The sequence below is a fragment of the Peromyscus maniculatus genome, chromosome 16 (genome assembly GCF_049852395.1).
Source record: "Peromyscus maniculatus bairdii isolate BWxNUB_F1_BW_parent chromosome 16, HU_Pman_BW_mat_3.1, whole genome shotgun sequence".
Classification (NCBI taxonomy): domain Eukaryota; kingdom Metazoa; phylum Chordata; class Mammalia; order Rodentia; family Cricetidae; genus Peromyscus; species Peromyscus maniculatus.
The window spans coordinates 9,347,705-9,375,008 of record NC_134867.1 but is presented as its reverse complement, the minus strand read 5'-3'; the positions used below and the strand labels follow the sequence as shown (position 1 = coordinate 9,375,008).

General features: G+C 41.2%; 1 protein-coding gene across 5 annotated transcripts in view; it reads left to right on the top strand.

Moving 5' to 3' along the window:
- Atg5 (autophagy related 5) overlaps positions 1 to 27,304 on the top strand; it is a 110,566-nt gene that overhangs the window by 3,822 nt on the left and 79,440 nt on the right. For all 5 annotated transcript variants that reach the window (XR_013044969.1, XM_006996703.4, XM_006996704.4 and 2 more), the window contains exons 2-5: positions 10,023 to 10,188; positions 13,377 to 13,504; positions 17,187 to 17,265; positions 25,233 to 25,395. Coding sequence is in view for 4 of the 5 variants with exons in the window: in XM_006996703.4 (XP_006996765.2) it covers positions 10,081 to 10,188; positions 13,377 to 13,504; positions 17,187 to 17,265; positions 25,233 to 25,395 (478 nt within the window). In the remaining variant the exon portion in view is untranslated. The remainder of the gene's footprint in view (positions 1 to 10,022; positions 10,189 to 13,376; positions 13,505 to 17,186; positions 17,266 to 25,232; positions 25,396 to 27,304) is intronic.

The window sequence follows — 27,304 nt, the reverse complement described above, 5'->3', positions numbered from 1 at the left end:
GGACTGTGTCTCAAGCACTGGACTCTGTAGAAATAGAATAGTCAACAGTTTCTGTCCCCCACATTCTGTGTAGAGCTGGAGAGATGGCTCATAGGAACACTTGCTGCATAATCATAAAGGCCAGAGTTCTGATCCCAGCACCCATATAACAAATGCCTATAACCCAGATCTGAGGGATCTGATGACTTCTTCTGGCCTCCATTTATTGTGTCTATGCATGTCTTTGTATATGTTTCTGTATAGGTGCACACATTCACATGACAGTAGTCCAGAGTAGGTTCTCTCCTCCCTCCATGTGGGTCTCAGGAATTGAGCTCAAATAATCAGGCTTGGTTGTGAATACCTCTACCTGATGAGCTGTCTTAACAGCCTATAAAATAAAGTATTTTTTTTAAAATCTAAAAACAAAACAAAACAAAAAACCAACCAAACAAACAAAATAAAGGAAATGGATTACAATAATCAGGCTTGGCTGTGAATACTTCTACCTGATGAGCTGTCTTAACAGCCTATAAAATGAAGTATTTTTTTTAAATCTAAAAACAAAACAAAACAAAAAACCAACCAAACAAACAAAATGAAGGAAATGGATTACTTCTAGAAGTTTTCATCATACCTTGGGATTTTTGTATCTTCAAAATTGGATTGACAGTGACTTAGCATATGCACACCTTAATCCCAGCAAGTGCTGTTACACAGAGAAACCCTGTCTTCAAAACACAAAACAAAACAAAACAAAACAAAAAATTTTAAATTTAGAGAAGCACTTAAATGGAAGAGTTCCTTTTTTCTTGTTTTGGTTTTATTGAGACCGTCTGATTTTGTACCCCTGCCTATCCTGGAACTCGGTATGTAGACCAGACTGGCCCCTAACACAGAGGTCTGGCTGCCTCTGCCTCCTCCCCCAACACTGGTATTAAAGGCTGCACCACCACAACCACCTACTGGAAGACCTTCTTAAGTAGCTAGGTCCATTTGTTTCCCTCCTCATTTAACAAAATTTGCCAAATTTCACATGTGTTCATTATGCTAATTGGGGATAAGAAGGTAGACAGGATTTAATTCTTGTCTTTTCTGCCAAGGAACTCACAGTTCAGTGTAGAAAGAGGCAAGACACATAACTGAAGATTGAAATGCGTCCTTGTATGAGGTACTGAAGTAATTAGGCTGGAGATGTTTTGGGGGAATGCTTCCCAAAGAGCAGATATTAAGCTAACCTTTAAAATGATTAGAAGTTGTTTTAGAGAGAATTCTTAGCCCAAGGAGGGTGTGTTCAGCAGAGTGGCCATAGGAACATGAAGAAAATACTTATTAGGTACGTAGACTGGTCACCAAGTTGCTGAACATGATAAACACCTATACCAGCATCTATCCTGTAAATACTTCAGTTACTTTCACTGTACAGATGGAAGATTCAGAGAGCAGGGGGTTTGGGTGGAAGTCCAGGTTCAAAATCACTTCTGTGATCTGAATCCCTTATCTACCTGTATTGCCTGCTGTCAGCATTTAAATGTTCCCTGCCCTTATTTTTTATTCCTCAGTCATTTTTCCCCATGGTTATTCTTCCTTAGGAAGGTATATGTCTGTCTCCTATCAGCCCACTACAAACATTCTAGGTCCAAGCACTCATGTCTTTATGCTTCAGTTGCTAAATTGCCGCCCAGTTAATCTCTTTACCTCCAGGCTTGCCCTCTGTGCACAGCTCTGAGATTCTTGTCCCATTTCACCTTTCTCAAACTTCACAGGTTCTCTAGGGCTGCTGGATGGAATTGATACCTCCCTGCTTTTCATGTGACATGCTTCATGAGCTTGCACAGGTTTGACAGTAAAGGAGATGCTTGCATTCCCTAGCATTTACCACAGGTCTGTCACTGTATCAGATACCTTCTAGGTTTTCCCTCTGGCACAACCTTGTCACTTAAGTATTAATTTCATTCCACAGGAAAAGAGGATTAGGGCTTTTGAAGTGCCTGACTGGGGACATATGTGATACTGAAGCCCTTCCAATGTTAACTATCTCAGATTATCCCAGGCAGAAGTTTACTACAATGTTTCACTTGTTTCTGCATCCTCAACTTTATTGATGTGTTGTCTTCTGTTTGGAATCTACACAGTCCCTAGTGTGGCTCATCAGAGGTGATTTCAGCTTGTGATGAGTCTGTGATAAGCAGAAACAAGGCATAGTTAGCAACCACCTGAAATGTTTTTGTCTTTTTGAAATAGGGTCTTGCCATGTATCCCAGGCTGGTCTTTTTCTCTTGTTTGTAGGGCATCTTTAGCTTCATCCTATTGTTGTGATAAAACACTGTGACTAAAAGCAACTCAAGGAGGAAATGAGGTATTTCAGCCCTGTGTCCTGAAATCGTAGTCTATCTTGAAGGGAAGTCATGGTAGGAACCTGGAGTCAGGAACTGAAGCCAGAGGCCTTGGAGGAATGGTGCTTCCTGGCTTACTCCTTTGCTTGCTCAGCCTGCTTTCTTATATCACTCAGACACATCTGCCCAGGTGTGGCACTGCCTGTCCTAAGTAAAATGGGTCCTTCCATGTCAATCATTAAATCAAGAAAATGCCCTATAGACTTGCCTATAGGCCAGTCTTATGGAGACATTCTCTAAATTAAGATTCCGTCTTTCCAGATAGGTCTAGTTGACAAAAACCAACACAGTAGCCTGGGTTGACCTCAAACTTAGGATCTTTCTGACTCAGCCTCTGAAGAAGTGAGCTTATTGTATCTCACTGTTCCTGGCAAATAAAGTGATTTCCCCTTCTCCCTCCCTCTTTTCTTCAGTGCTGGGTATTGAACCCAGGACCTCATCCATGCTGTACAAGCATTCTGCTGCTATACTTTACCCCATACTTGCTGTTTGGAATGCTGACCTTCAAGCCAGCTAGTGATGTTTGTTAAGATGTTTTTTTCTTGTGTCTGGCAGCTACAGTAGGTTATGCAGGTCCACAATGATAAATAGCCTGCTCTACCTTTGCTGTGTGTCTCAGCTGTGATATGAATCAGATATTAAATCCACTTTTAACTTACATTATTTACTTTTGGATTTTTGAGACAGGGTCTCACGTAGCTCAAACTGGCTTTGAACTTGGTAGATAGCCAAAGCCAGCTGTGAATCCCCAGATCTCCTGCCTTTATCTCCCAAGCACTGGGATCACAGGCATTCACCACCACACCCAGCTTCCTTTGTGATATTTTCAACTTCAATTCTTTCTGAGGGGACAGGACCCACTGTAGTTGTAAAGGATGAGCTTTTCTTCTCCCTGTCCATTCTTTGCCCATCCTTTAAGTCCCACATATATTTATTTTTATATTTCCTTATTTCTTGTGTGTGTGTTTGCATGCACATGTGTGTGTAGAGGTTAGGAGTAGCTATAGGGAGTCTTAGCTGCTCTCTCCCTTGTCTTTTGAGGTAGTCTAGCTGATGTGTCTCCATCCCTGCAGCACTGGGGTTATAGGTGAACCACACCTGACTGGGCATCTGAACTTGGGTCCTTACCCTTTCCCAGCAAGCACTTTACCAACAGCCTTTTCTCAACTACACAGTTCTTAATATTTTAGAATTCTTTGAATACTACAGATCCACTAATATTTAACTCCTCTTCCTCCTTACAAAAGCTCCTATACAGCCAGAGGTAGTTGACTTCTGCAGCAAAACAGTCTTTGCTGGACCCAGCAGAACCTTTGTATGCGTGGCTTTCCAGCTGCTGTGACTATATGCACAAGACCTGCACAAGAGCCAGCCAACACCCCAGCACCGGGTGGAAAAGGGGCTCAGGACATTCCTGCATCTGAGGAGCTATGGCTGCTGGGAGAGTGACAGTCAGTTCTCCTCAGGAATAAAGCTGTCCGGAGAGGCTGCTCATGCCCACTGGATTGTCCTACATCTGTGTACACATAGGTGGACTCTGAAAAAGAGCTCTCCTTCAATCCCAGCACTCGGGAGGCAGAGACAGGCAGATCTCTGTGAGTTCGAGGCCAGCCTGGGCTACATAACGAGTTCCAAGACAGGCAGGACTGTTCTATAGATAAACCTTGTCTCGGGGAAGAAAAGGAGCACACAGTGGGGAAGTAATTGTGGGGAGGTGAAGGGGGGTGGGTTTCATCAAAAGGAACTATAAGCATGTATGAAATTCTCAAAGGTTAAGAAAAGCTCTTACAAGATGACATTTAATGGAATATATTTACCATGCACAGAGAGTGTTTGGGTTGGAGGGCATGTTGGCAAACTGCAATAAAATGGAAAGAATGAGATTAGGAAATCTTGAGTGTGGCTTCTGGGTATTGACTCAGTTCTTTTTTAGCCACAGTATTTTAGAAAATAATTCAACCTTTCCCTCCCAGATTGATCATTTATATTATAAAATGAGAACTGTAGGCTCACGTATATCCAGGGTGAGGTGATATAAAATCTGTAGTATTCAAACTGTTGTCTGAGGCTGAGTGATGCATGTTTGTAATCCTCACACTTGGGAAAGATGCAGGAGGATCAGAGATTCAAGTCAAGCCTATGCTACATAGTGAGTTTAAGTGTTCCCCCACCCCACTGGGGCAGCAGAGACCCTGTTTCAGCCCATCCTGATTCTTTCTGGGGGCTTATGTACCCTTTCAAAAATACCTGAAAATATCCAGGCAATATCTGTGGGTACCTACTATGTTCCAGACAATGTTCCAAATGACAGAAGTAAAATCGTGTTTGAAATTCAATCCTTTTCCCCAAGGAAATGTATTACTGTCTACTGAAGGTGACCTCTACAGATAAACACCTTTAATGCAAGCTTGTCCAATCTGTGGAGGAGAAGTAAAGGTGCATCCGTGGGAGAAAAGGGATGATTTGTCCCAGTCACACCGAGGAGAGAACTGGGTCCTGAATGACATGCCAAGCTGGAAGGCAAAGTAGGAGTGCTGCTTTACAGTGAGGGCACACCAGGGTACGCAGAGGGCACACCAGGGTACGCAAAGGTGTGGAAGTGACATTAGAGAGCCTGACACATTCAGTAGGACTGGAGACAGTGAGTAGTGTTTTTGTTTTGTTTTCCTTTTTGTTTTTATGAGACAGAGTCTCTCTACATAACCTTGTCTGTCCTAGAACACTCTCTGAAGACCAGGCTGGCCTGGAACTCAGAGATCTGCCTGCCTTTCCTTCCCAATTGCTGGGATTAAAGATGTGTGCCACTATACCCTGCTAATGACTAAGGGGTTTTGTTGTTGTTCTTTTTTTTGGGGGGGGGGGTATTGTTGGGGGTTTTATTGTTATTGTTATCATTGATGTTTTGTTTTTTGAGCCAAGGTTTCTCTGTAGTCCTGGCTGTCCTGGAACTCATGCTGTAGACCAGGCTGTCTCTGGAGTGCTGGGATTAAAGGCTTGTGCCTCCCTGCCCTGCCAATGACTAAGGTTTTAACAACTGTTTTTTGTATTCACCTAGTATACACCACATAGCTTGGCCTATCAAAGGATCGGGATTTATTGACTATATTTAATGTTTTCATTAGAACATTTTATTATCTTTTATATGTATGTGTGTATGAGTACAGGTACCCAAGGCCAGAAGTGACAGATCCCTGGGCTGGAGTTACAGGCAGTTGTCAGACACTTGATGTTGGTTCTGGGACTTGAACTTAGGTCCTCTAGAAGAGCAGTATGTGCCCCTAACTGCTGAGCCATCTCCTTAGCTTGACAGTATTGAATATCATTTTAGCAGTGTGTTTGAGGCAGTTTTTAGAAGTTCCTCTTCTTTGTTGTAATTCCTGTTTGTTTCTATAATGATTTTGATTAGTCTTAGTTCTTCAATCAGTGTCCTCATGAATACTAATCAGGTGTCTCATCACTCAGCCACATCCCTAGTCCCTTCTGCTCCCCCCCCACCCCTTGCTTTTGAGGAATAGTTTTTGATGTAGCCCAGACTGACTTGAAACGTGTCCTCCTCCTCATTCCCCACATGCTGAAATCACAGGTGTGTGCTGTATATATTAATTTGCTCATGGCTAATGTGGTTGTGCTGTTTTCTATTTTACGAGTGAGAAAACAGACATGTTAAATAACTTAAGGTCAGTAGAAAATGTCATCACCAATTTTGCTTATACCCTTTAAGTATATTTACTAGACCAGAGACATAAAATTCATTATAAGTGAACCTTTTCCCTTTTATTATTAGCATGTGTATGTTTGCATGTGGGTATGTGTACCTGTGTTCCAGTGTCTGTGGAGGTCAGAGGTGTCAGATCTCTTGGAGCTGGAATTGCAGATAATTAATGATCTGCCTGATATGGATGCCAGAACTGAACCTGGGTCCTCTGGAAGAGGCAGTGGTTTCAACTACTGAACCTTCTCACAGCCCCTAGACGAACATTTATTGATGTTGAATGCAAATTTTGAAGTAGTAAGTAGCCTTGCTTACATTCCACTAATCTGTGTGGCAGTTTGGTTTACAAAATGTATGTTCACAATGCCGTGCTCTACTGACCCGAGCTGCCTTGTCTCAGTTGCCTTCTTCCCCTGAAGTTCAAATACATGTATATATTGAACAGTACCACAAGCTTCAGAGAGATGGAGAGTTGGAGTCTGTCTGGGCTGTAGTTTGAAACCCTATCTCCAAAACTAAAAACACAAAGGAAGAATTGCAAATAGGATATGAGCTTTTATTTATTTATTGGTTTGTGTACCTACTGTAGAATGTTCTTAAACATGGCTGGCAGGATTACAAGATGTTAAAGCCCATGCTTCTTTGGACATGGTGGTGCCTGCCCTAAACACTCTGGAGGCAGAGCTAGGGGAATTGCTAAGTTTGCTGGGTAGGCCGTCTTTTTTCCCAATGCATGTCTTTGCCTACTTTTTCAAAAACTAAGGGGGGGGCATAACTTTGCCATTTTATTTCTGGGTCCTCGGTTCTGTTTCGTTGGTCTTCTTGTCTGTCCTCCTGCCCGTACCTGGCTGTCTTTATATAGCCCTATAGTATAACTTGAGGTCCAGTATTGTGTTGTGACTCCTTAGGGTTGCCTTGGCTATTTGCAATCTTTTGTTACCATATGAATTCTTGTATTGTTTCTTGTGCACTATGAAAATGGAATTTTGACAGGTAAATCTGTGAACTAATTTTAGCAATATAATATTTTACAGTGTTAATTCTGCCACCCAGGAGCATGGATTGTCTTGCATCATATAGTATCTTCTGTGATCTCCTTTTTCAGGATCTTAAATTTTTCATTGAAGTCTTTTACCTCTTCAGTTAGGTATATTCCTAAACACTTAACTTTTGGGGAGTTATTTTGAATGGAATATGTTTCCTAATTTCTTTCTCTGAGAATACACTGTTGTGTCTAAATTTCTTTAATATTCATTTACTTAGTGTGTGCATGTGTGTACATATGTGCCATGTATGCATGTGGAAGTCAGGACAGCCTGTAGAGTCAGTTCTCTACTTCCACCCAGTAATCTAAGTTACTAGGCTCTGCAGTGCCTCTACCCACCGGGCCAGCTAACCAGTTCATAACCGACTAAATTTATGTAATTTTATTTACTTAAAATTTATTTTGCTTTTTAACATTTATTTTACTTAGGTTTTTAGTGTTTATGTGTTCCACTGTGTGCCTGTGTGAATTTATAACTCACTCAACACTTGTGGGTGCTGAAAGAGGCCAGGACAGGGGATTGGATCTCTGAAACTGGACTTACAGGTGCTTGTGAAGAACCCAGTCTGGATGCTGGAAAGTGAGCTCAGGTCTTCAGGAAGAGCAGTAGGCACTCTGAACTGCTGAGCCATCTCTGCAGCCTGGACATTGATTCTGAAGATCAGGCTCTTGGTCTAGTCAGGAAGTGGTGAGGAGCTTCCTATTTTCAGCAAGTTCGTTTGAGTGATCTGTACATTCAGAAATTTTTCTTACGAGTGTAGAATTCAAGCATGCTTGGATTTGAAGTCTCACTGTGGTACTGAGGGAAATTTGCATATGTATATTACTTGCTTAAAACACTGGTATCTATTTAATAAAAGTCAAGGCACTACTAAGTACCAGAGTCCTTATTCTGAGTTGACTAGTGCTGATAGTTTGATGTTAGACTGATCTTTTCCCACCTTTTGCAGTGTGCTTGCTATGTGAGGGTGACCTGCATCTGATTGACATTTAAGTTTTCAACATAGTTGTTGACAGTCCCAATGTATTTGGCACTAGTGGGGAACAGAAGGATGAAAACAACCTTCTTGATGTGCCTTAGTGTTAATAATTGATATTGTGGCTGGAGAGACAGCTCAGTGATAGGAACACTTACTTTTGCAGAGGACCTGGGTTCAATTCTTAGCACTCACATTGTGGCTCACAACTATTTGTAACTACAATTTCAGGGGATCTGACATCTTCTTTTAGACTCTAAGGGCACTGGGAATATAGGTGGTACATGTAGCTGGAACTTTCCTGGACCTGCCTGGCCCACAGTCAAGACAAATCTCTCTTACCTGCCAGTCCCACAGCTGCTCAGACCCAACCAAGTAAACACACAGAGACTTATGTTACTTACAAACTGTTTGGCCGCAGCAGGCTTCTTGTTATCTAGTTCTTATATCTTAAATTAACCCATTTCTATTCATCTATAAGTTGCCACATGGCTCGTGGATTACCAGTATCTTAACGTCTTCTCATGGTAGTGGCTGGCAGCGTCTCTCTGACTCAGCCTTCCTGTTCTCTCAGTTCTCCTCTCTGCTAGTCCCGCCTATATTTCCTGCCTGGCTACTGGCCAATCAGTGTTTTATTTATCAATCAATCATCCACAGCACCTACACACACATACTTGTAGACAAAATATTCATAAACATAAAATAGTAAATCTGAAAAGTATTTTAAATTGATATCTGCCTAGACTCATAATTTTGGGGGGTACCATACAATTATTTAGGATTTTTCATTATATATTATACTAAGTTATGAATTAACTGCCCATGAAGATGGGGCAAAGGTATAATATTATTTTGGTAATATATTGAACCTTATATCCAGGTAGCACTTCTTGGGTTACTCTAATAATTATCAGCAGTATGTATCTCAGCATTTACGAAGGTGGCATAGAATATGAGCACCGGAAGAGGCTGGGCTATCACAGAGATCATGGGAATTGTCCTTCCCTGATACTGAAACTTTCCTCATGTGCAGGGTTAGTGCAAGCTTATGGAGAAGTATTTCACTGGGACAGAGGACTGTTAGTTCACATGACAGAGTGGGTAAGACTTGGAGAAAAACCAGCATGCTCGGCTGTGGGGGTGGAAGCCCAGCAGCTAGATGTTCCAGGTCATAAAAAGGAGTAAAATAATTATGACTAGAGATATTGGTGGGGTCAAGTTATGGATCCGATGAAATTTAGAAAGGGGAATAGGCTTCCTGAAGGTTTTTTGTTTTCCAGACGGGCTAGTGTGGCCCAGACTGACCTCGTGAGGCTCACAGGCGTGCATGACCACCCCCAGTGTCTGATTATTCATGCCACCAGCTGAGCTCTACAAAAATGTTTGGGCTTTCTTTCCAGGAAGAATAATAATATGAGGGGTAGGAGAGGTCAATATATTGGATGGGGCAAGTGTAACTGTGTTAATGATCTTTTGAAATTGGATTAAGATTATAGGGCATAGGTACAGGGCTCTCTTTAAGGTGAGTGATAAGACTACTGGGCTTGAAAGGGTAACAGTATAGTTTCTATTTTGATGTGACTTTCATTACATATTACTTGAATGTGTAATATTGCACACACACACACATTGAGATTATGTCTTACTGAATAGCTCAAACTTGATTCAAACTCTTCTTCCTCAGCTCTCTAGAAATTACAGGCATATACTGACACTCTTGGCATTTATCCTTTTTTTTTTTTCTTCTTTCTGTCCTGGAGACCAGGCTGGCCTCCTGAGTGCTGGGATTAAAGGTGTACCACCTCCACTCCACCTTTTCTTTAAGTGAAATGTTTTGGAGTTCATTTTCTGTCTATGAAATCTTTGATTAACTCTTGTAAGAATCTGACTAATGCTATTTGTTTTGTTTCCAGTTTGGCTTTGGTTGAAGAAAGAACTTAGCATATATGTACTGCTTTACCCACTGGAAGAATGACAGATGACAAAGATGTGCTTCGAGATGTGTGGTTTGGACGAATTCCAACTTGCTTTACGCTGTATCAGGATGAGATAACTGAGAGGGAGGCAGAACCATACTATGTGAGTGTACTGTGGTCGCAAACGAGGCCTTTAACTTTATGGCATATAAGGTTGTTAGAACCTGAAAGCTGTCACTCAGTATTTTGTATGCAACTGTTCCATGCTGTGGGAAAAATTAAACGGGGGTGATCACGAGTGGTCAAGTGCTTAGCAGGCAAGTGTGAAGCTTGAGTCTGGCTCTTCAGGACCCACATAGAAACTGGATTTAATGTTATATATGACCTAATAACATATGTGGTCAGAATATGTTATAACTTGGCATGTTTAATAAAGTATTGGGGCTTAGAGTGTAGCAGAGTGGTAGGTTATCTTCTTAGCATTTAGTGGAATGGCCCTAGATTTGATCCCCAGCTCCCAAATACCCAAGTGGGAAAAAAAAAGCATACACACACACACATACATCACAGACACCCCTCCACAGACACAGACACACCACAAATACACACACTGCAGACAAAAGCATATGCCCACACACATACCGCAGTTATACGTGCATGCCCACACACGTATCTCACACACACACACACACACACACACACACACACACACACACACACACACACACCAGTCAGTCAATGTGTCGGTAAGATGAGTCAGCAGTTAGGAGTGCTTGCTGCTCTTCCAGAGGACCTCACTTCCATTTCTAGCACACATGTAAGATCGGTCACAACCATCTATGACTCCATCTCGCAGGGATTCCACACCCTCTTCTACTAGATTTTGGACACCTGCATACAAATGACACACCACATACATGTAAATACAAATAAAAAGAGTTAGTGACTGTGTGAAGGATTGTATTACAGGTTTTGAATTTGTAATGTTTTGCTTTGGCCTCCCTAGTGCTGGGAATAAAGATGTATATATTCTTCGACACTATGCCCAGTGCTGGAGTTCTTTTTCTAAATTTTTATTTCATTTTATTTTGTGTGCCTGAGTGTATGTATGTGCACCACTTGTGTGCAGGAGACCTTGGAGGTCAGAAAATGTTGTCTCTACTCTGAAACTGGAGTTACAGGCAGTTGTCAGCCACCATGTGGGTGTTGGGAACCAAACCCAGGTCCTCTACAAGGGCAATAAAGCACGCTTAACCACTGAGCCATTCTCTGCTCCTTGAGAAAAAAATCCTTTAAAAAGACACAAGGTCTCATGTAACCTAGTTGGCCTAGAACATGCTGTGTAGCAGAGGGTGATGATTCATGTAGCTTCCTGGTCGCCTTTACTTCCCAAGTGGTAGGCCTGAGCCCCACACCAGATGCTTTTCTTCTTTCTCTTTCTTTCTCCTTATCTTTTCTTTTTCTCTTTATTTCCTTGGAGATAAGATTTCACTGTAAAGCCTCAAGCTGGCTTTGAACTCAAAGAGATTCTCCTGCCTCTGCCTCCCAAGTGCTGCCATACCTGGCCCTTTGGTGAGTGGTTGAGCCAGCGTGAGCCTTAGATGATAGTGTGTGCTCTCCAGAGTCAGGAGCAGAGGCCCTTGCGCTCCGGCTGGCGTCTGTCTGCCTTCTGCCGTCTCTGTAGGTTAGTTACTGTCTTCTGCAGAATAAACTCTTACTGTGTAGTAGTGAACAGTCATCTTAAATTGAAATCCACCCCCTCTATTTTTGAGACAGGGTTTCTCTATGTATAGTCTTGACTATCCTTGATCTTGCTGTGTAGACCTGGCTGGCCTCAAACTCAGAGATCTGTAGATGAACAGTCTTATTAAATAAGAAACACAGAGCCAATTGCAGAGTTAAAAGCCCAAGAGGTCAGAGCAGTAGCTGAGAGCTGAGACTTAAAACCGCCTTTCTTACCCTTTGCTGCCGCTGTTGTCCTTCCCCTCCGAAAAGAGGCCTACTTCCTGTGTGTCTGTCCTTTTACTGACTTTCTTTTCTGCCTTCTCATTGGTTGTAAACCCAACCACATGACCTCCTCATCACTGCCTGTCTATACAGACCTCAAGGTCTTCTGTGGTTGGTATTGAGATTAAAGGAGTTTGTCTCCATGCTGGCTGTATCCTCGAACTCACAGAGATCCACTTAGCTCTGCCTCCCAAGTGCTGGGATTAAAGGCGTGCGCCACCACCGCCCAGCTTCTGCTATGGCTTGCAATTAGCTCTGACCCCCAGGGAACTTTATTTATTAACATACAAATAAAATCACATTTCAGTACAAATAAAATATCACCATAAAGATCCACCTGTCTCTGCCTCCTGAATGCTGGGACTAAAGGTGTGCACCACCACCGCCTGTCCAAAATTCTAATTTTCCTTTGGTGAAATAAAATACCCTGACAAAAGCAACTTAGAGGAGAAAGGGTTTAATTTTAAATAAATAATTCACAATTATTCTTTAATTCCGGGTTACAGTTCACTGTTGGTGGGAAATCAAGGTGTCAGGAAGTTGAAGTATCTCGATACACCACATCCACAGTCAAGAACAGACAAATAAAGGCTTGCATGCTTACTCTCACCTCACCTTCCCCTCTCTTAGACAGTCCAGAGCCTAAACCCAGGGAATGGTGTCTGCCATGGGGAGCTGGGTTGTCCCACACTGATTCACACAGTCGGGGCAAGAATTACCCATACCCTTCCCCACAGGCCAGCTCTATGTAGACAATTCCACATTGAGACTTTGCTGCCAAGTGAGTCTAGATTGTGTCGAGTTGACAGTTAAAGCCAACCCTCACACAAATGGTTAGTTTACTGTACCTTTTTGATTTTTTATGTCCTTCAGTGTACCATGTTTATTGGCTATGTAATTTTTTAAAGTCTAGTGTATCTTTGTCTTTATTAAAGTATTATAAATATAATTTCATATTTTAAACATTAAGTTCTGTGTAAAGGGGTGATAATACTAATGTGAATCATTTATTATTTAAGACAAATTTGATAGACCTACTTAATATCTCAATTAGTATGACATGTAGTTATATAATATGTAAAGTGGTAAAGAAAAATTGTAGATTTGTATTAGTTATAAGCATATATGCCCTAAGCTCTACTTAGAAGCTGTAACCCAGTTAGAAATATTTACTATTTTTAACTCTAGCCTTTAATTTTCTATACAAAGCAAGATGGATTTGGATTGAGGTAGTCAAAATAATGCAGATAACAACTCTTTTCCTTAAAATTATCAGGCTTAATATATCTTAAGTTTGGAACAATAATGAGTGAGTAAGTACGGCTTTACAAATTTTCATTTCAGTTGCTTTTGCCAAGAGTCAGTTATCTGACGTTGGTAACTGATAAAGTGAAAAAGCACTTTCAGAAGGCTATGAGACAAGAAGACGTCAGTGAAATATGGTTTGAATATGAAGGCACACCCCTGAAATGGTGAGTGACTTTTTCTTCGTGGTTAAACAGTAAGTAGATGCTAGCTTTAAGAAAGTGTAGTGCCCTGGAATGGTTGTCAAAAGTTCTACAAAGAAAGAAGTGAAGTCAAGCATGGTAGCCCACAGCACTGGCTGTTCTTCCAGAGGTCCTGAGTTCAATTGCCAGCACCCACATGGTGGCTCAAAATCATCTATAGTGAGATCTGATGCCCTCTTCTGGCATAAAGTTGTACATGCAGCTAGAGCACTCATACATCAGATTAGATAGATAGATAGATAGATAGATAGATAGATAGATAGATAGATAGATAGATAGATAGATAGATAGATAGAGGTAGGTAGGTAGGTAGGTAGGTAGGTAGGTAGGTAGGTAGGTAGGTAGGTAGGTAAAAAGTTTTGAGGAAGAAAAAAAGAGATTTCAGAAATAAAAGGGAACTACTTAGTTGTAAATAACCTAATTGTGCAGCTGACTTAAATCTGAGGACAACTTAACTTGGAAGGATTGAACTTCTGGGACTTAGCTTATATTCTTTAAGGTTAATATGTTATTAAGATGTACCTACTAGATACGACATCAATAATGTTTGGACCAGTTTCTTCTTTACTGCAGATGAGTGATTTGTCTTAAATACACCATCTTCCTACATTTGGTATTTATCCTTTAAGAAAGCTCCTCCCCCTACCCCACCCTCCCACACATATCATTGGGGGTTGAGCACTCTCGTCTTGGGCTTTCTAGGCAACTGCTCTTCCATTAAACTTCTTTCTCAGCCCTCTGGAAGGTCCCCCATCCCAACCCCCACCCTTCCGGCAGGTCTTTCTCTGTAGTCCAGGCCAGTGGGAGGCTCAATCTGTATTCTGGGCTGTGTCAAATCATGACTGTTTTCTCCTGTGACCTTTCCACTGTTATGATAACAGGTACGTTCCAGAAAGCTTGGCAGGGCTAGGGCATTGAGAGCTTCAGTTCATGGCCTTTTGTGCCGTAACTGCTGATATTCTACTTAATATTTACCCCTATTCTGTTCTTGAATTTCCTAGTTGCTTATTTTAATTTGCCCAGATTATAATAAAAAGGTATTTAAGGGAAGTGGTAGACACACAGAATGCCCAATGAGTTATCAATACAAGCCCAGCATGGTGTTGTACACCTTTAATCCCAGCATTCAGGAGGCAGAGGAAGGTGGGTCCCTCTGAGTTTGGGGGCAGCCTGGTTTACATGGTGAGTTCCAGGATAGCTAGAGCTCTGTAGAGAGACCCTGTCTCAAAAAGGAAAAATGTTATTGATGCTCAGATAGCTCCTAAGACACAGTCTCTTGTAGGCAACAAGTACTTTATCATGGGGTCCTGCTCTTAGTGTATTGTATTGCTAACTCTTAAAAGTTATCTGAGAAACAGAAGTGTTAATCCAGCTGAAACTCTTAAGACATTGGAATGATTTGATTAGACAGCAGAGGGTGCTCTAACACTGCCTTTTAAGGAGTGACGTTATTACTCCAACTGAAGTAGTCATTTATGTTTGATATTTCCATACTGTAACACTTCTAGATTCTCTAAAGATTACTTTGGCAGTAAACCCTGTTCATGTTTAAAATCTGGCTGTGTTTGTTGCTCAGTAGGAGAATTCTTGCCTAGCCTATAAAAAATGGTCCTGGATTTGAGTCCCTACCACTACAGACAAAGATGGTAGAGAGAAGAAAGAAAGTAAATTAGATCATTGACCTTTGAGTACAAAATTAAGAATGGTCTTTTGTTTTGGTAAGATAAGTATCTCTAATGCGATTTTTAAATGTTATGTAAACTATTTTCAGAATGGACTATGGAAGTAAGAAGTTAAAACTGACTTCTGAATTGAAAAAAAAAGAAACACTGCTGATCTTAAACTTAGATGAAATACAGTGACTGAGCACCACATGCAATTTAAGAAAACATTCCAGCAAGATGCTCAGTGCAGACTTGCATAGTTCTCTTTAGAACATGGGATGTTCTTCCTCTTGTAGATTATTCTCATATCTCCAGTAGTTTTTGTGGTTTTTATCTTTTCTATTCAGTTTTTGTAAGGGTGTGGATTTTTGGAATTTAAAAAATTTTTTGTAAAATGCCTTTTCAGGGACAGGGGTAGTACTGTACATCACACTCAGGCTTTTGTAACTAGGCAAGTGTGTTAAATTACTAGGGTTTGCAGTTGGAGTTGCCCTTGTTTTACTCAGTGAAAAATAACTTGTCAATGTTCAGTTTGGTGATTATCTGGGTAAGAAGATTTATTTCTGTGAAGTGTCCTGGGCAATAGTATTGCACTCCTTTTTAAAATGTTTTATTATTTCGTGTGTGTGTGTGTGTGTGTGTGTGTGTGTGTGTGTGTGTGTGTGTGTGTGTGTGTGTATCTGTCTGTGTGTAGGGAATGTGCAATGGAGTGCTTGTGGAGGTTAGAGGTTGACTTTGTGGGAGTCTGTTCTTCTCAGTTTAGGATCAGGAGGTTGAATTAAGTAGGCAGGCTTGTTTGAACCACCTCTCCAACCTTTTCTTTCATCATTATTATTATTATTATTATTATTATTATTATTATTATTATTATTATTATTTACAGGGTTTCACATAGCCCAAGCTGGTGTCAAACTTGCTGTGTTGCTGAGGTTGACAGTTGAATTCTGGATTCTGCCTCCACTTCCTAAAAGCTGGGATTATAGACATGTGCAACCATGCCTAGAGGGTTTGATGCTTTTTGTAAAGGATATTCTGAATCTGTATTAATATGACTTCATAGTTAAAAGGCTAGATATTTTCATACATGTGTAATGTTAAGAGAAATAATCATAAACCAGGGGATTTACATACTCTTAGATGAATGTCTTTACACTTAGAAATTTCTAAATTTTGATAATAAAAAGCAGGGGCTGGAGAGCTGGCTTATTGGTTAAGAGCACTGGCTGCTCTTAGAGGACTTGGGTTCAATTCCCTGCATCCACATGGTGGCTCACAACCGTCTGTAATTCTGTTCTGGCCTCTGAGGACACTACATGCCTATGGTCCACAGATATACTTGAAGATACAACATCCATACAACATAAAAATAAATACGTTTATTTATTTTTAGTTAAAAAGGAAAAAGATAAAACAGAAACTGGCTTTAGCAACACAGCACTTGAACCAGGAGTTCAAGGCCAGCCTGGGCTACATGAGATACTATCTCAAAAACAGTACAAAACAGTTGCTGTAAAAAGCCAGATGTGCTTGTGCACATCTGTAATCCCAGCATTTAGGAAGTAGAGGTAGAAGGATTGATTTTGCTATGTGTATTCTGGTTAAGATAGGTCAGCCACAGGTACATAGTGGGGTCCTCTCTCAAAAATAAACAAGATATTTTAGTGTTTAAATCAACCAACAAAGAAGAGTTTCCTCTTATAAGTACCAGGATGACAATTAACACTACACTAGAGCAGCTGATGAGAATCCCCTTGGGTGTATTGAGGCTCCTGTGGGAAATGAAAAGTTTAGAAGGAAAATACCTGGCAACTGGATGGAGCGCATGTATTAACCCAGGCATGCAGCTGTGTAAAGTTAGTTTTCTGTGATTAACCAGTAAAGCCTAGGACAGTGGGTAATAAAATGTGCTGGAAATTTGTTTGGGGTTTTAGTTATAAATTTATGTATTTTTTCTCTTTTTAAGATATACCTTTCATTTTTAGGCATTATCCAATTGGTTTACTATTTGATCTTCTTGCATCAAGTTCAGCTCTTCCTTGGAACATCACAGTACATTTCAAGGTATCGTTTAAAAAGCATTTCTTATTTGTTTCATTTGTGCTTCTTAAAAGCATAGAAATTTTTTCAAATATGTTATTTATTGTTTCTCCTATTTTGTTTGTTTTTAAGACATTGTCTATAGCCCATCCTGTCAAGGACCTTACTGTGTAGTCCAGGTTAGCCTCAAACTCACAGTGGCTCTCCTGCTTAGCCGGCTTAGTGTGGAGATTGCAGGTGTGTGCTTGCACATCTGACTCATCGCTCACTCCAGGATAGTCATTGACTCCCTAGCTTTTCACTGAGGTTCTTTTTGCCCTGAAATATTCTTCAATTTCTTTTAAATTTTTGGCAAACAATTCAATATATAAACATTTTTCTTTTTTAGGGCTGAGTAAACTATGTTTTAGATTTACAACAGGTTATAAAGCTTGTTATATATAACCTATATGTAATATAGAGTGTTATATTTCTAAACTAATATAAAATAAAAATAAAATGCCCAGGTGTAAATGTAGGCATGAAAGTAGAAATTAGAACAACCTAGTACTGTTGAGAAGTTCCGTAACTACTTTGACAGAAGTCAAAAGATTTGATGAGCCTCTGTTTTGAGACACATTCATTTCTGTAGTTTTTGAAGCCAGGTAAATTTAATATTGCCTGATTCTGTCTTAATAAGTTGTAAAATACTGGTTACAGCTGAGCATAGTGATGGAGTGAGTGGCCTTGGTGCTCAGGAGGTAGAGAAAGAAAGGTTTGGAGTTCAAGCTCAGCTAGGGCTTGGGCTACATGAGGAATTTGAGTCCAACCTTGACTACATCATGAAACCCATCTTAAGAAATAAAATAAAAACTAACATACTGGTCTCCTCCCTCTTTACTTATGTAGTACCCCTCCTACTTTCCAATTGCTGAGCAGCATTATAGGATTCTGAGGTACATCTTGAGTTATCACTAGCAAGAGGCTCTCCAGTGGCAGTGGGCCAGTGGAGAGGCATAAAGAGCATGCAAGAGTCATCATGTATGGGATGCTTATTTATTATTTCTCTGTGCATCTATAGTAAGGAGCTTTGCAAAATAGTGTGTTACTGTAGATTTTAGTTATCAGAACTGTACAGGTACTGCCATGGTCCTAATATGCATCTGTGTATGCCATGGTGTATGTGGAATGTGCTTCATGTCTGTGTAACAATTGCAGTTTACCGTGGCATGAAATTGAAACTACTTCCAAGAGACATAGAGGACGAGTGTTGCCTAGCAAGCCTTTCCTTTTAGTTTTAGAAATAAAGAATAATTCTGGTAATTAGATTAAATGTAACAGTTGGCCATAATTTATTTTGTTTAGTAATCTGGAAAGCTCATAGCTGCCCCTATTCCAGTGCACACTTTGACGTGCATCTGGGCCATTGTGGCTTCAGTGCCGTTGTTAGCACAGCCTTGTAAATTGGCCTGTACTTTTATATATCGCACGTATGATGGGTCTCCCTAAAATGGACTCATTTATTTGTTTTTTTAATTTTTAAAACTTTGTGTTTGTGTGTGTGTGTGTGTGTGTGTGTGTGTGTGTGTGTGTGTAGATGCAGGTCACAAGGGAGTGTGGGTCCCTTAGAGCTAGACTTGGAGTTTGTGAGCTATCTGGTGTGGCTGCTGAGATCTGATCTCTGGTCCTCAGACAGAGCAGTAAGTGCTCCTAACCGCTGAGCCATCCCTCCAGCCTCCAAGTTGGTTTCCGTCTCAGCAAACTGACCTGGGCTGCTCAACATGATATAACAGTTTGGCATGCACGGCACCAGCTTTCACAGCCATAGGTTTTTGTTGTTCTTGTTTGTTTGCTTTCCATCCATTACGTTCTGATAAGTTTTATGTTGGCTCCACAGCCACCTCAGTAGTTCTCATCAGCTTCACAGTCTCCGCAACCATGTCCGGACACATGTCCCTGCTGTGGGGCCTTTGCCTTATTCCTCCCCTCCCACCCATCTACCTGTTCCCATGGCCTGTTCAGCCACTGAAAGAAAAGCCTTGGTGTCACGTAGGGTGTGTGTGTGTGTGTGTGTGTGTGTGTGTGTGTGTGTGTGTGTACGTACTCTAAAGCATTTTGAATTCTAGGTTAAAATATAACTATTAATGCAGTAAATACTGAGATCCTGCTGTGTGGTAGCCCAATACTGTTGTAGGAGTTTGGGATATATGAATGAAGGACACAAAGACACTCAAACACTAAAGACATTTCCCAACCTGTTTTAGAACTGAGTAACTGACCCCAGTGCTATTAAAGAAACTGAAAGTAAATTGCAGGTGAATATCTTTTCTGAACAGTTTTATGTGGACAAGTGGCTAAGAAGTATATAAATACTGCAGTAAGGATGTCATTTCAAGTTGAAAAAGACAAAGTTTGCTTGTGGAGATAGGTGGCATATGCCATCTGTGAAGCTGTGGGAAGGTTATTTGGAATCAGAAAATGTACTGGCTGGTATTAGTGGGTGTGGCTGCTAACCTCAAGCATTTCTAATGTGGGGGTTTTAGACTTTCTGCATTTCTACTCAGATCTGTTTAGCTGGTACAGAATTTGGTGTGCACCTGCTGCTTCTCAGGGACAATATTTGTATAAGTACACACAGAATTCACATTATGCTCAGCCTCTTACCTCATATGTCAGTTGCTTTGGAACAAATGCAAAAGATTTAAACAGAAAGTTTGCAGAACATATGAAATTACCAATAAATACATGAAAATGTATCTACCATGTTTAGTCATCAGGGAAATGTAAATGAAAACCAGAGAGAGATATTACTTTACACTCACTAGAATGACTAGAATGAAAACGACTGATAACAAATTTGACATTGAGTACCCAGAACTGTGAAATGTCGCTGATGAGAGTTTAAAATTATACCGTCACTTGAAGAAAATAGTTCACCGGTTTTTAGATGGCATTTGTTGCTGTTTGTAGCTGTGTATTTAGAAAGTTGAAAAGATGTCTACTATGACACTTGCATATTACTGTTCACAGTGGCTTTATTAAACAGGTAAAGGTTGGAAAGAACCATACTAGCAACAGGTTTTCTTAAACACAGTACAACACATTCATTCACTGACAACTGAGTAACAAAAAGGAGTCAGTTACTGATGTGTGCAGTCACATGAGTAAATCTCAAGAGTATGCTAAGTCAGTGGTACACTATTTCATGTATGATTTCATTTGTGAGATCTCATTATGGGCAAAGCTGCTGCAACAGATCATATCAGTGATTGGTGGAGGTAGGAAAAAGAGCCTGCTGCTCAGGACACAAAGTAACTTGTAGTCAACTTTTGGTGGAGAATGAGGGTGGTGGTAGTGCTTGTGGTTAACTTTTGGTGAGGAACAAGGGGATGTGGTTATTTATGTGTTGTAATGTTCTCTATCTTATTTGGTTGATAGTTATTCAAAGTCAAAATTCATTAAAACTTCCTCTGTTTCATTGTGTGTGAACCACATCTCAGTAATTTGGCTTATTTAAGAAAGATTTACTGAGAGTTGAGGTCATTGCCTCTTCCTTATGGACTTTCAGAGTACTCTTACCTGTGGATATCTTAATAGCCATTGTAATACTGGCCAGTATTACTAACTTCTACAGAATCCAGTGTGAGTTTAACCTTGACTTGGGAGAAAGGGAGAGTTTCCTGGAAAGTGTGCCATAGAAGCTGAACCTGAAGCTGAGGATTCTTTGGCCAGATGTATAAGTGATTAGGCAAGGAGAAAAGAATGTTCTAGGTAGAGGAAAGGGGTGCTCTAACAGTTGATGTGAAGACAGAAATGAGTGTGTTGCTGGCAGAACTGAAAGAATGTAGAAAATTGGAGCGACTCAGGAACTTGAAGCAGGGAGTGTTGTGTGTGCAGGGAAAAGGGTGGGGGCTTTGGGTGGGTAGGTCAGCAGACCCTGAGGTCATTTGGAATCTTGATGGCTTTGACTGTGTCCTAAAATAAGAGAAAGTTGGGGGAGAAGGTTAGGGCTTAGTGTTTAGAGGGTCACTGTGACTCCAAGTGCAAAAATGTCAAGGGTATAAAATTATAGGTATGCACCCTTGTAGGCTTAAACTATCAATTTGACAGTCTAGAGTCATCTGTGGGGAAGTCTCAATTGAAGGATTGCCCAGGTCAGAATGGACTGTGCAACAGTATGTTGGGGATTACCTGGATTGTTAACTAACATCGGAGGGTTCAGCCCCCTGTGGGTGGCACCGTAACTTGGGCAGGTAGTCCTGGACTGTATAAGAAAGCTGGCTGAGGATAAGCCTTCCAGTTAGTGAGCTAGCAAGCATCATTCCACCACGGCTTCAGCTTTAAGTTCTTGCTTGAATTTCTGCCCTGACTTCCCTAGTTGATGGTTTGTTACCTGGAAGTGTGAGCAGATAAGTCCTTTCCTCCCTTAAAAGTTTCTTTTGGTCAGAGTGTTTTATCACAGTAACAGAACACACTGCATGGGTGCTTTTGCAAGGTTTCTCAGAACTGTGAGTAGTTCGGAGCCTGGCGTGTTGAAAGTGGGGAAATTGCAGATCTATTTAGGATATAAAGTAGCAGACTAGGTTTGTTATGGGAAATGTGGAGGGGGTGGTGATGGCATTAGTTTATCTTTGGATTTGTTGAATTGCTTGTACCTCTGGGACACTTGCTAAATTGTGTGGGTCTGAAGGTTCTAAGTAGGATCCTGGTAGGAAACAATATTGATAATCTTTAGTTCATATATGGTGTGGAAGCATGTAATCTTATTCAAGGTGAGGGTATGGAATGAAAAAGAAAAGGGGTCCTAGGTTACATGCATTAAACAGAAAACATACCAATATTTAAGACTAGCTTTGGTAAAGCAAATGAGGCAGAGAAAGATGAAAATGGGAAGTGTTGATAGCAGAAACTTGTGTGTGAATTGAGAATAGTCACATGTGTTAGACTTTGGGTGAGTGCTTAAGCCAGCCAGTTGAAAGGTGTTTCTGTGTTTCTGTGAAAGGTGTTTAGCTGATGGCAGTGAATTGATAAGAACTGAAAGGCTTGGGTGTGAATGTGGTGATAGATCTGGAGAGTTGAAGCCAAAGAGAAGCTGAGGTTGAGGCTTGTGTTTGGCTTTGGATAGGTGTTTTCAGTGGGAAGAATGTAGGTGAAGCAGTACTTCTAGGGGAAATGGGCAAAGCTACTCTTACGGGAGAATCTAAAGAGTCAACAAATAGGACCAAGGAGACATGATGAGAGATAAATCCCCTATAGAGTGTAACAAGAAGGAGTGATGATTGCTTATAGCTAAGCTTGTAGGTTACACTTTGGTAGGAGTAGAATTTTAAGAAAATTGAGAGATGTTAACATTATTTGGTGTCTGGTGCTCTTATTTTATCATTGGGTTTTTTAGCCTTTCCTTTCTTTTCTGTTGTATTTTAAGACAGGGTTTTGTAGCTTTGGCTGGTCCCCAAACTGCACATGATTTTGAATTCATGTCTTCATACTCTGAAATTTTGGGCATGTGCCACTGTGTTTGACATCTAACTTGTATCAGCTTTGGGATTGTGGGGTGGGGTGGCCACAGAGGAGGTAGTGGTGGGCTCTGAGTCTTCATAACCCATGCAGGCCTCAAATTTGTATCCCTCTTGCCTCTACCTCCTGAATCTGGGATTATAACAGGCCTGGGGTTACGGTTTTTTTATGTTCTTTATTTTATTGAAAAATAGTACATTAGAAAAAAATATTTGGGGAGGAAATGCCCTCCCTTCCCAACCTTTTGTCTGTGTACACCAAAGTAATCTTGGGAAAACTTTTTTTTTAAGGATTTTTATTAATCCTAATTTTTATTTTTATTATAAAGTATGACTTTATGTTTTTCATCCTAAAGCTGAATCTAGTACTAGAGGTGAGTCTGTAATAAAACAGTGAGAGTTCATGTTTAATCAGATATTTGATTCTTTATATATGACATGGAAATGTATTTTGGAAAATGTATTTTTGGATTTGCTTAATTGTCCTAATAAAGTACCATCAGTTTTATAGTATTACTAATAGATTGGTTTTTTTCCCACTTGTAAGTAGTGTTTTGATTCAATGCCATTAAGTTACTTCAAACACATCTAGATACATTACAGGCAGTTGATGAATATTCTAATTAAATAACACAATTATAACTCTGGTGGGAGGTCTGAAGATTTAGCTCAGTGGTAGGACACAGAAAGTCCTGGGTTTGGTCCATAGAATACGGTGGGGAGTGTGTGTGCAAAATGATAAAAAAGATTCTCTTACCCCCCAAGTAAATGGATATATAAAAGGAATTTTTCAGCGTACTCCTGTAAAAGTGAAATTTAGTTTAGTTTGTCATGCTTCTTATTTGGAAGATAAATGATAGAGTAAACATTGCATCACACTCTTTATCTTTGAGAATTTGTTTAGACCAGAAAGGTAAGAATGTCTATACAGTGGTTGATGCATATTAGGAAAGACTAGAAGTGTAATGAATCAAGGATATTTTGTAATTTCATTGTGAGGTTTGAAAAAAAAATCTTTTTACTCTCACTTGGGTAGATGTGAAAGAGATGCGCTCACAGGTGGGAGCCAAGGGCTGTGACAGGCATTTGTCACCCCTTGTGGTACTTCACTCAGCTGCTTTGGCTACTCAAGCTGTCTGTTTTCCTTTATTGCCCTCCCCTCCTGTTTTTTCTGAGTTCCTATCATGGCGGATTTCAGAGCCTCCCTAGATTGAGGTGGGCCCTCCTTTCTCTTTTCTTTCTTTCTTTTCTTTTTTTTTTTTTTTTTTAATTCATAGATCTTTACTTGCAAGTGTTCATTGCAGAGAATCATTGAGCTGGTTCGAGGCCTCTGGCTTCTGCTACACTATCAATGCTGGGCCTTCACTGGGACTCCACTTGGATATCTTGTCACCCTGTGTTGTGGAGATCCTGGAGCTTTGGGTCCGCAGAACTGGTACCTTCATGTGCTCCAGCAGATCATCGATGGGGTGGATGTTGGGGTGGATCAAGTCATAACCCTGGTTCTAGGTCTGGGCAGTTGTAGAGTTGGTCTGCCTGCCAGTTCTCCCCAGTCCTCACCACCAGGGGGAGCTCTCCAGCATTGCCCTGGCCAGTTCACCCCTGGCAGCGATGAGCAAGAGGCGGAGCCAGTTCTCCCCTTTCACATCCCCAGGTTCAGTCTCCCACACCTCCACCTTCAGAGCCAGCTCTACTGTGTTGCCCAGGCATGACACAGGGGCCACCCTCCCAAGTGCTGCAGCTGATGAAGGGCAGGGAGGGCTCTCGAGCTCTTACACCTCAGAGCCATCTCTCACCTGCCGCAGGTGTTGATGGGAGGGGAAGGGGACAATCTCTCCCCCACCCATGCTGCCACAAAGCAGATGACTATAATAGGGCCATCTCTCGCATGCTCTCAGCTTTGGGGCTGGCTCACCCACATCAACCAATGGGGTTGGCTTAATTGTCCTGCCCAGGTGAGCTGCAGGGCCTGCTCTCCCAAGTGTTGCAACTGGTGGGGAGCAGGGGCAGCTTTCCCTCTCCTATGACCTCAGGGCCAGCTCTCCCACCCACCTCAGATGTTTATGCAGGGAGGGCATGTTTCCCCAGCCCATGCCGCCATATGGTAGATGAGGGGTGGGGCCGGGTCTTCCATGCTTACATTGCCTGGGCTGGCTTAAGGTGGGCCTTCCCTTGAAGACAGGTGTAGAGGAATGTCAGTACCCTCTTGTAGATCCCTCTCTGGCTCTAATGGCCACTCACTTGTGATTGTTGGTGTCCGTTGTAGGTTTTATGCTTAGGAAGCTGCAAAAGATAACCTCACAGATGAGGATTATTTGGAAAGAGTATAAATTGTGTCAAATTGGTAATGCTTTTTAAGTTAATTTTTAAAAAGTATTTTGTAGTTATTGTGATAATAAAATATGGTATGCTGGGAATATTGGCAAATGGGGGAAGTTCTCTCTTTAGAAGCTAATTTGTATCTGCATACTTGTTGTGTGTGTTTTCCTTTGATAGAGTTTTCCAGAAAAGGACCTTCTACACTGTCCATCCAAGGATGCAGTCGAAGCTCATTTTATGTCATGTATGAAAGAAGCTGATGCTTTAAAGCATAAAAGTCAAGTCATCAATGAAATGCAGAAAAAAGACCACAAGCAGCTCTGGATGGGACTGCAGAATGGTAACTACACAGCCCAACTTCTAAGTGCTGCGTGAAATAGCACAGAACCATAACCTGTGAGCAGTTTATGCATTAGCCATGGAAACTAGCTCTGACCTCCAGGCCCAAGTCTACAGAGTAGCTACTGTTAGTCATCTCTCCATTTCTGCTTGCCAGTATTGCTGTGTTCCTGGATCCTCTTGCAGGCCAATCACTTAGCAAATTATTTGAGACAGCATAAACCTTTTTGTTCTACTTCTGAAGGAAGAGTATGATCGTCATTCCTTAGGCATGGCTCTTTCTGATCATAGCAGGAAACTGCATGCATCCTGGAGGGTTTCTCCTCAGACCAGGGGTGCTGCTCCAGCCTCTTTCCGACAGAAGTAGGTTTTCTTCTGTGTGGGTGCCCTCTCGCCTTGCTGTGATAGAGAGACTCCTCCTAAGGATGCAGTGTCGCTGTTAGAGTGCTTGACTAGCATTCAGAAGCCTTGGTTTATCCTCAGCACAAGCAGGCATGGTGGTGCATGCTCATAGGAGGTGAAGACAAGGGGATCAGAAGTTGGAGGTCATCAGCTGCGCAGCAAGTTCTAAGGTGGCCTGGGATGCATAAAGGGAGGGGGCCAGTGAGGTGAGTGGGGAGAGGGAGCAAATACTCTTGTTGGAAAATGAGTTCATGTGCTTTCTCTTGGAGATCTGTGGGTTCTTACTCTTGAGTGCATTGACTGCCTTTTAATACACACAGAAAGTTGATTTTAGAGTTCTGGCTTCTTGTGGTCCAGTGTGTATATGTAGCCAAGTACTCTCCATTCCTTAATTCAGTTGCTCAAATTGTAGCCACTTTGGCAAATTAACCATAAATAATTATGTAAAATATAATTTTGTTGCTAATTTTTTAAAAAGTATGCAGCACATGCCATATATATGCCACATGTGTGTTTGTGGAGGCCAAAGGAGGGTGTCAGATCCTGGAGCTGAAGTTATCAGCAGTTGTGAACTGCTGTGAACTGAGTTGTGGGTGTTGAGGATGAGCTTGGGTCCTTTGGAAGATCTTTTAATCACTGGACCATCTCTCCAGCCTCTATTGCTAGCATTTTTGTGTGGACAACATTACATCTTAGTGTCTATTGATTAATCACTGTGCATTTGCCATTCTTGACACAAACTACAAGGCATGTGGTGCTGTAGCTTCCTTGTGTACTTTTAATTGCTTGAGTCCACTTACCATTCACGGATGGGGATAAAAGGGAATGGTCCAGGAACTGAAAGTGCAGCAGTGATGTTGCTCTGAACAGAAGACAATGAGGACCATTGACTTGCAGCAGGAGGAACCGTGTGCAGGTGAACTCATTAACATAGTGGAGATTGCAGACAAGGTCACAGGTTAAGGAGGATGTTGGTGTTGGTGTTCATAGTAAAGCAACATTCAGAGGGAATAGAGGAAATAACAGTGCAAATACTGAATTTTTATGCTGATGAAAACAAGTATTTTGATCAGATAAGTATATCAAAGATGGCTTCTCATAACTTTTATGATTTACAAAGAAATTAAATTGTGTTGGGGTGTGTTACGTGGCAGGTGGCTGCTTATGTGTGCATGCTTCTGCAGAGGCCAAAGGTTGACTTTGCGTATGGTTGTCTATTGCTTTTCACCTCACTTGCTCAGATAGGGCCTCACTGAATTTAGAGCTCTCCATTTTAGACACACTGGCTGACTGACAAGCCCTGGGATCTGCCTGTTTTATGTCCTTAGCAATGGAGTTACAGGCGCAGGCGGCCACTCCTGGCTTTCATGTGAGTGCCACAGTCAGAACTCAGGTCCTCATTCTTGCATAACACATATTGTACCAGAGAGCTGTCTCCTCAGTAATTTTTCTTTTGTGAGACAGATTCTCACTGTCCTAAAAGTTTGTATTTTGTGTTTTATATTCCT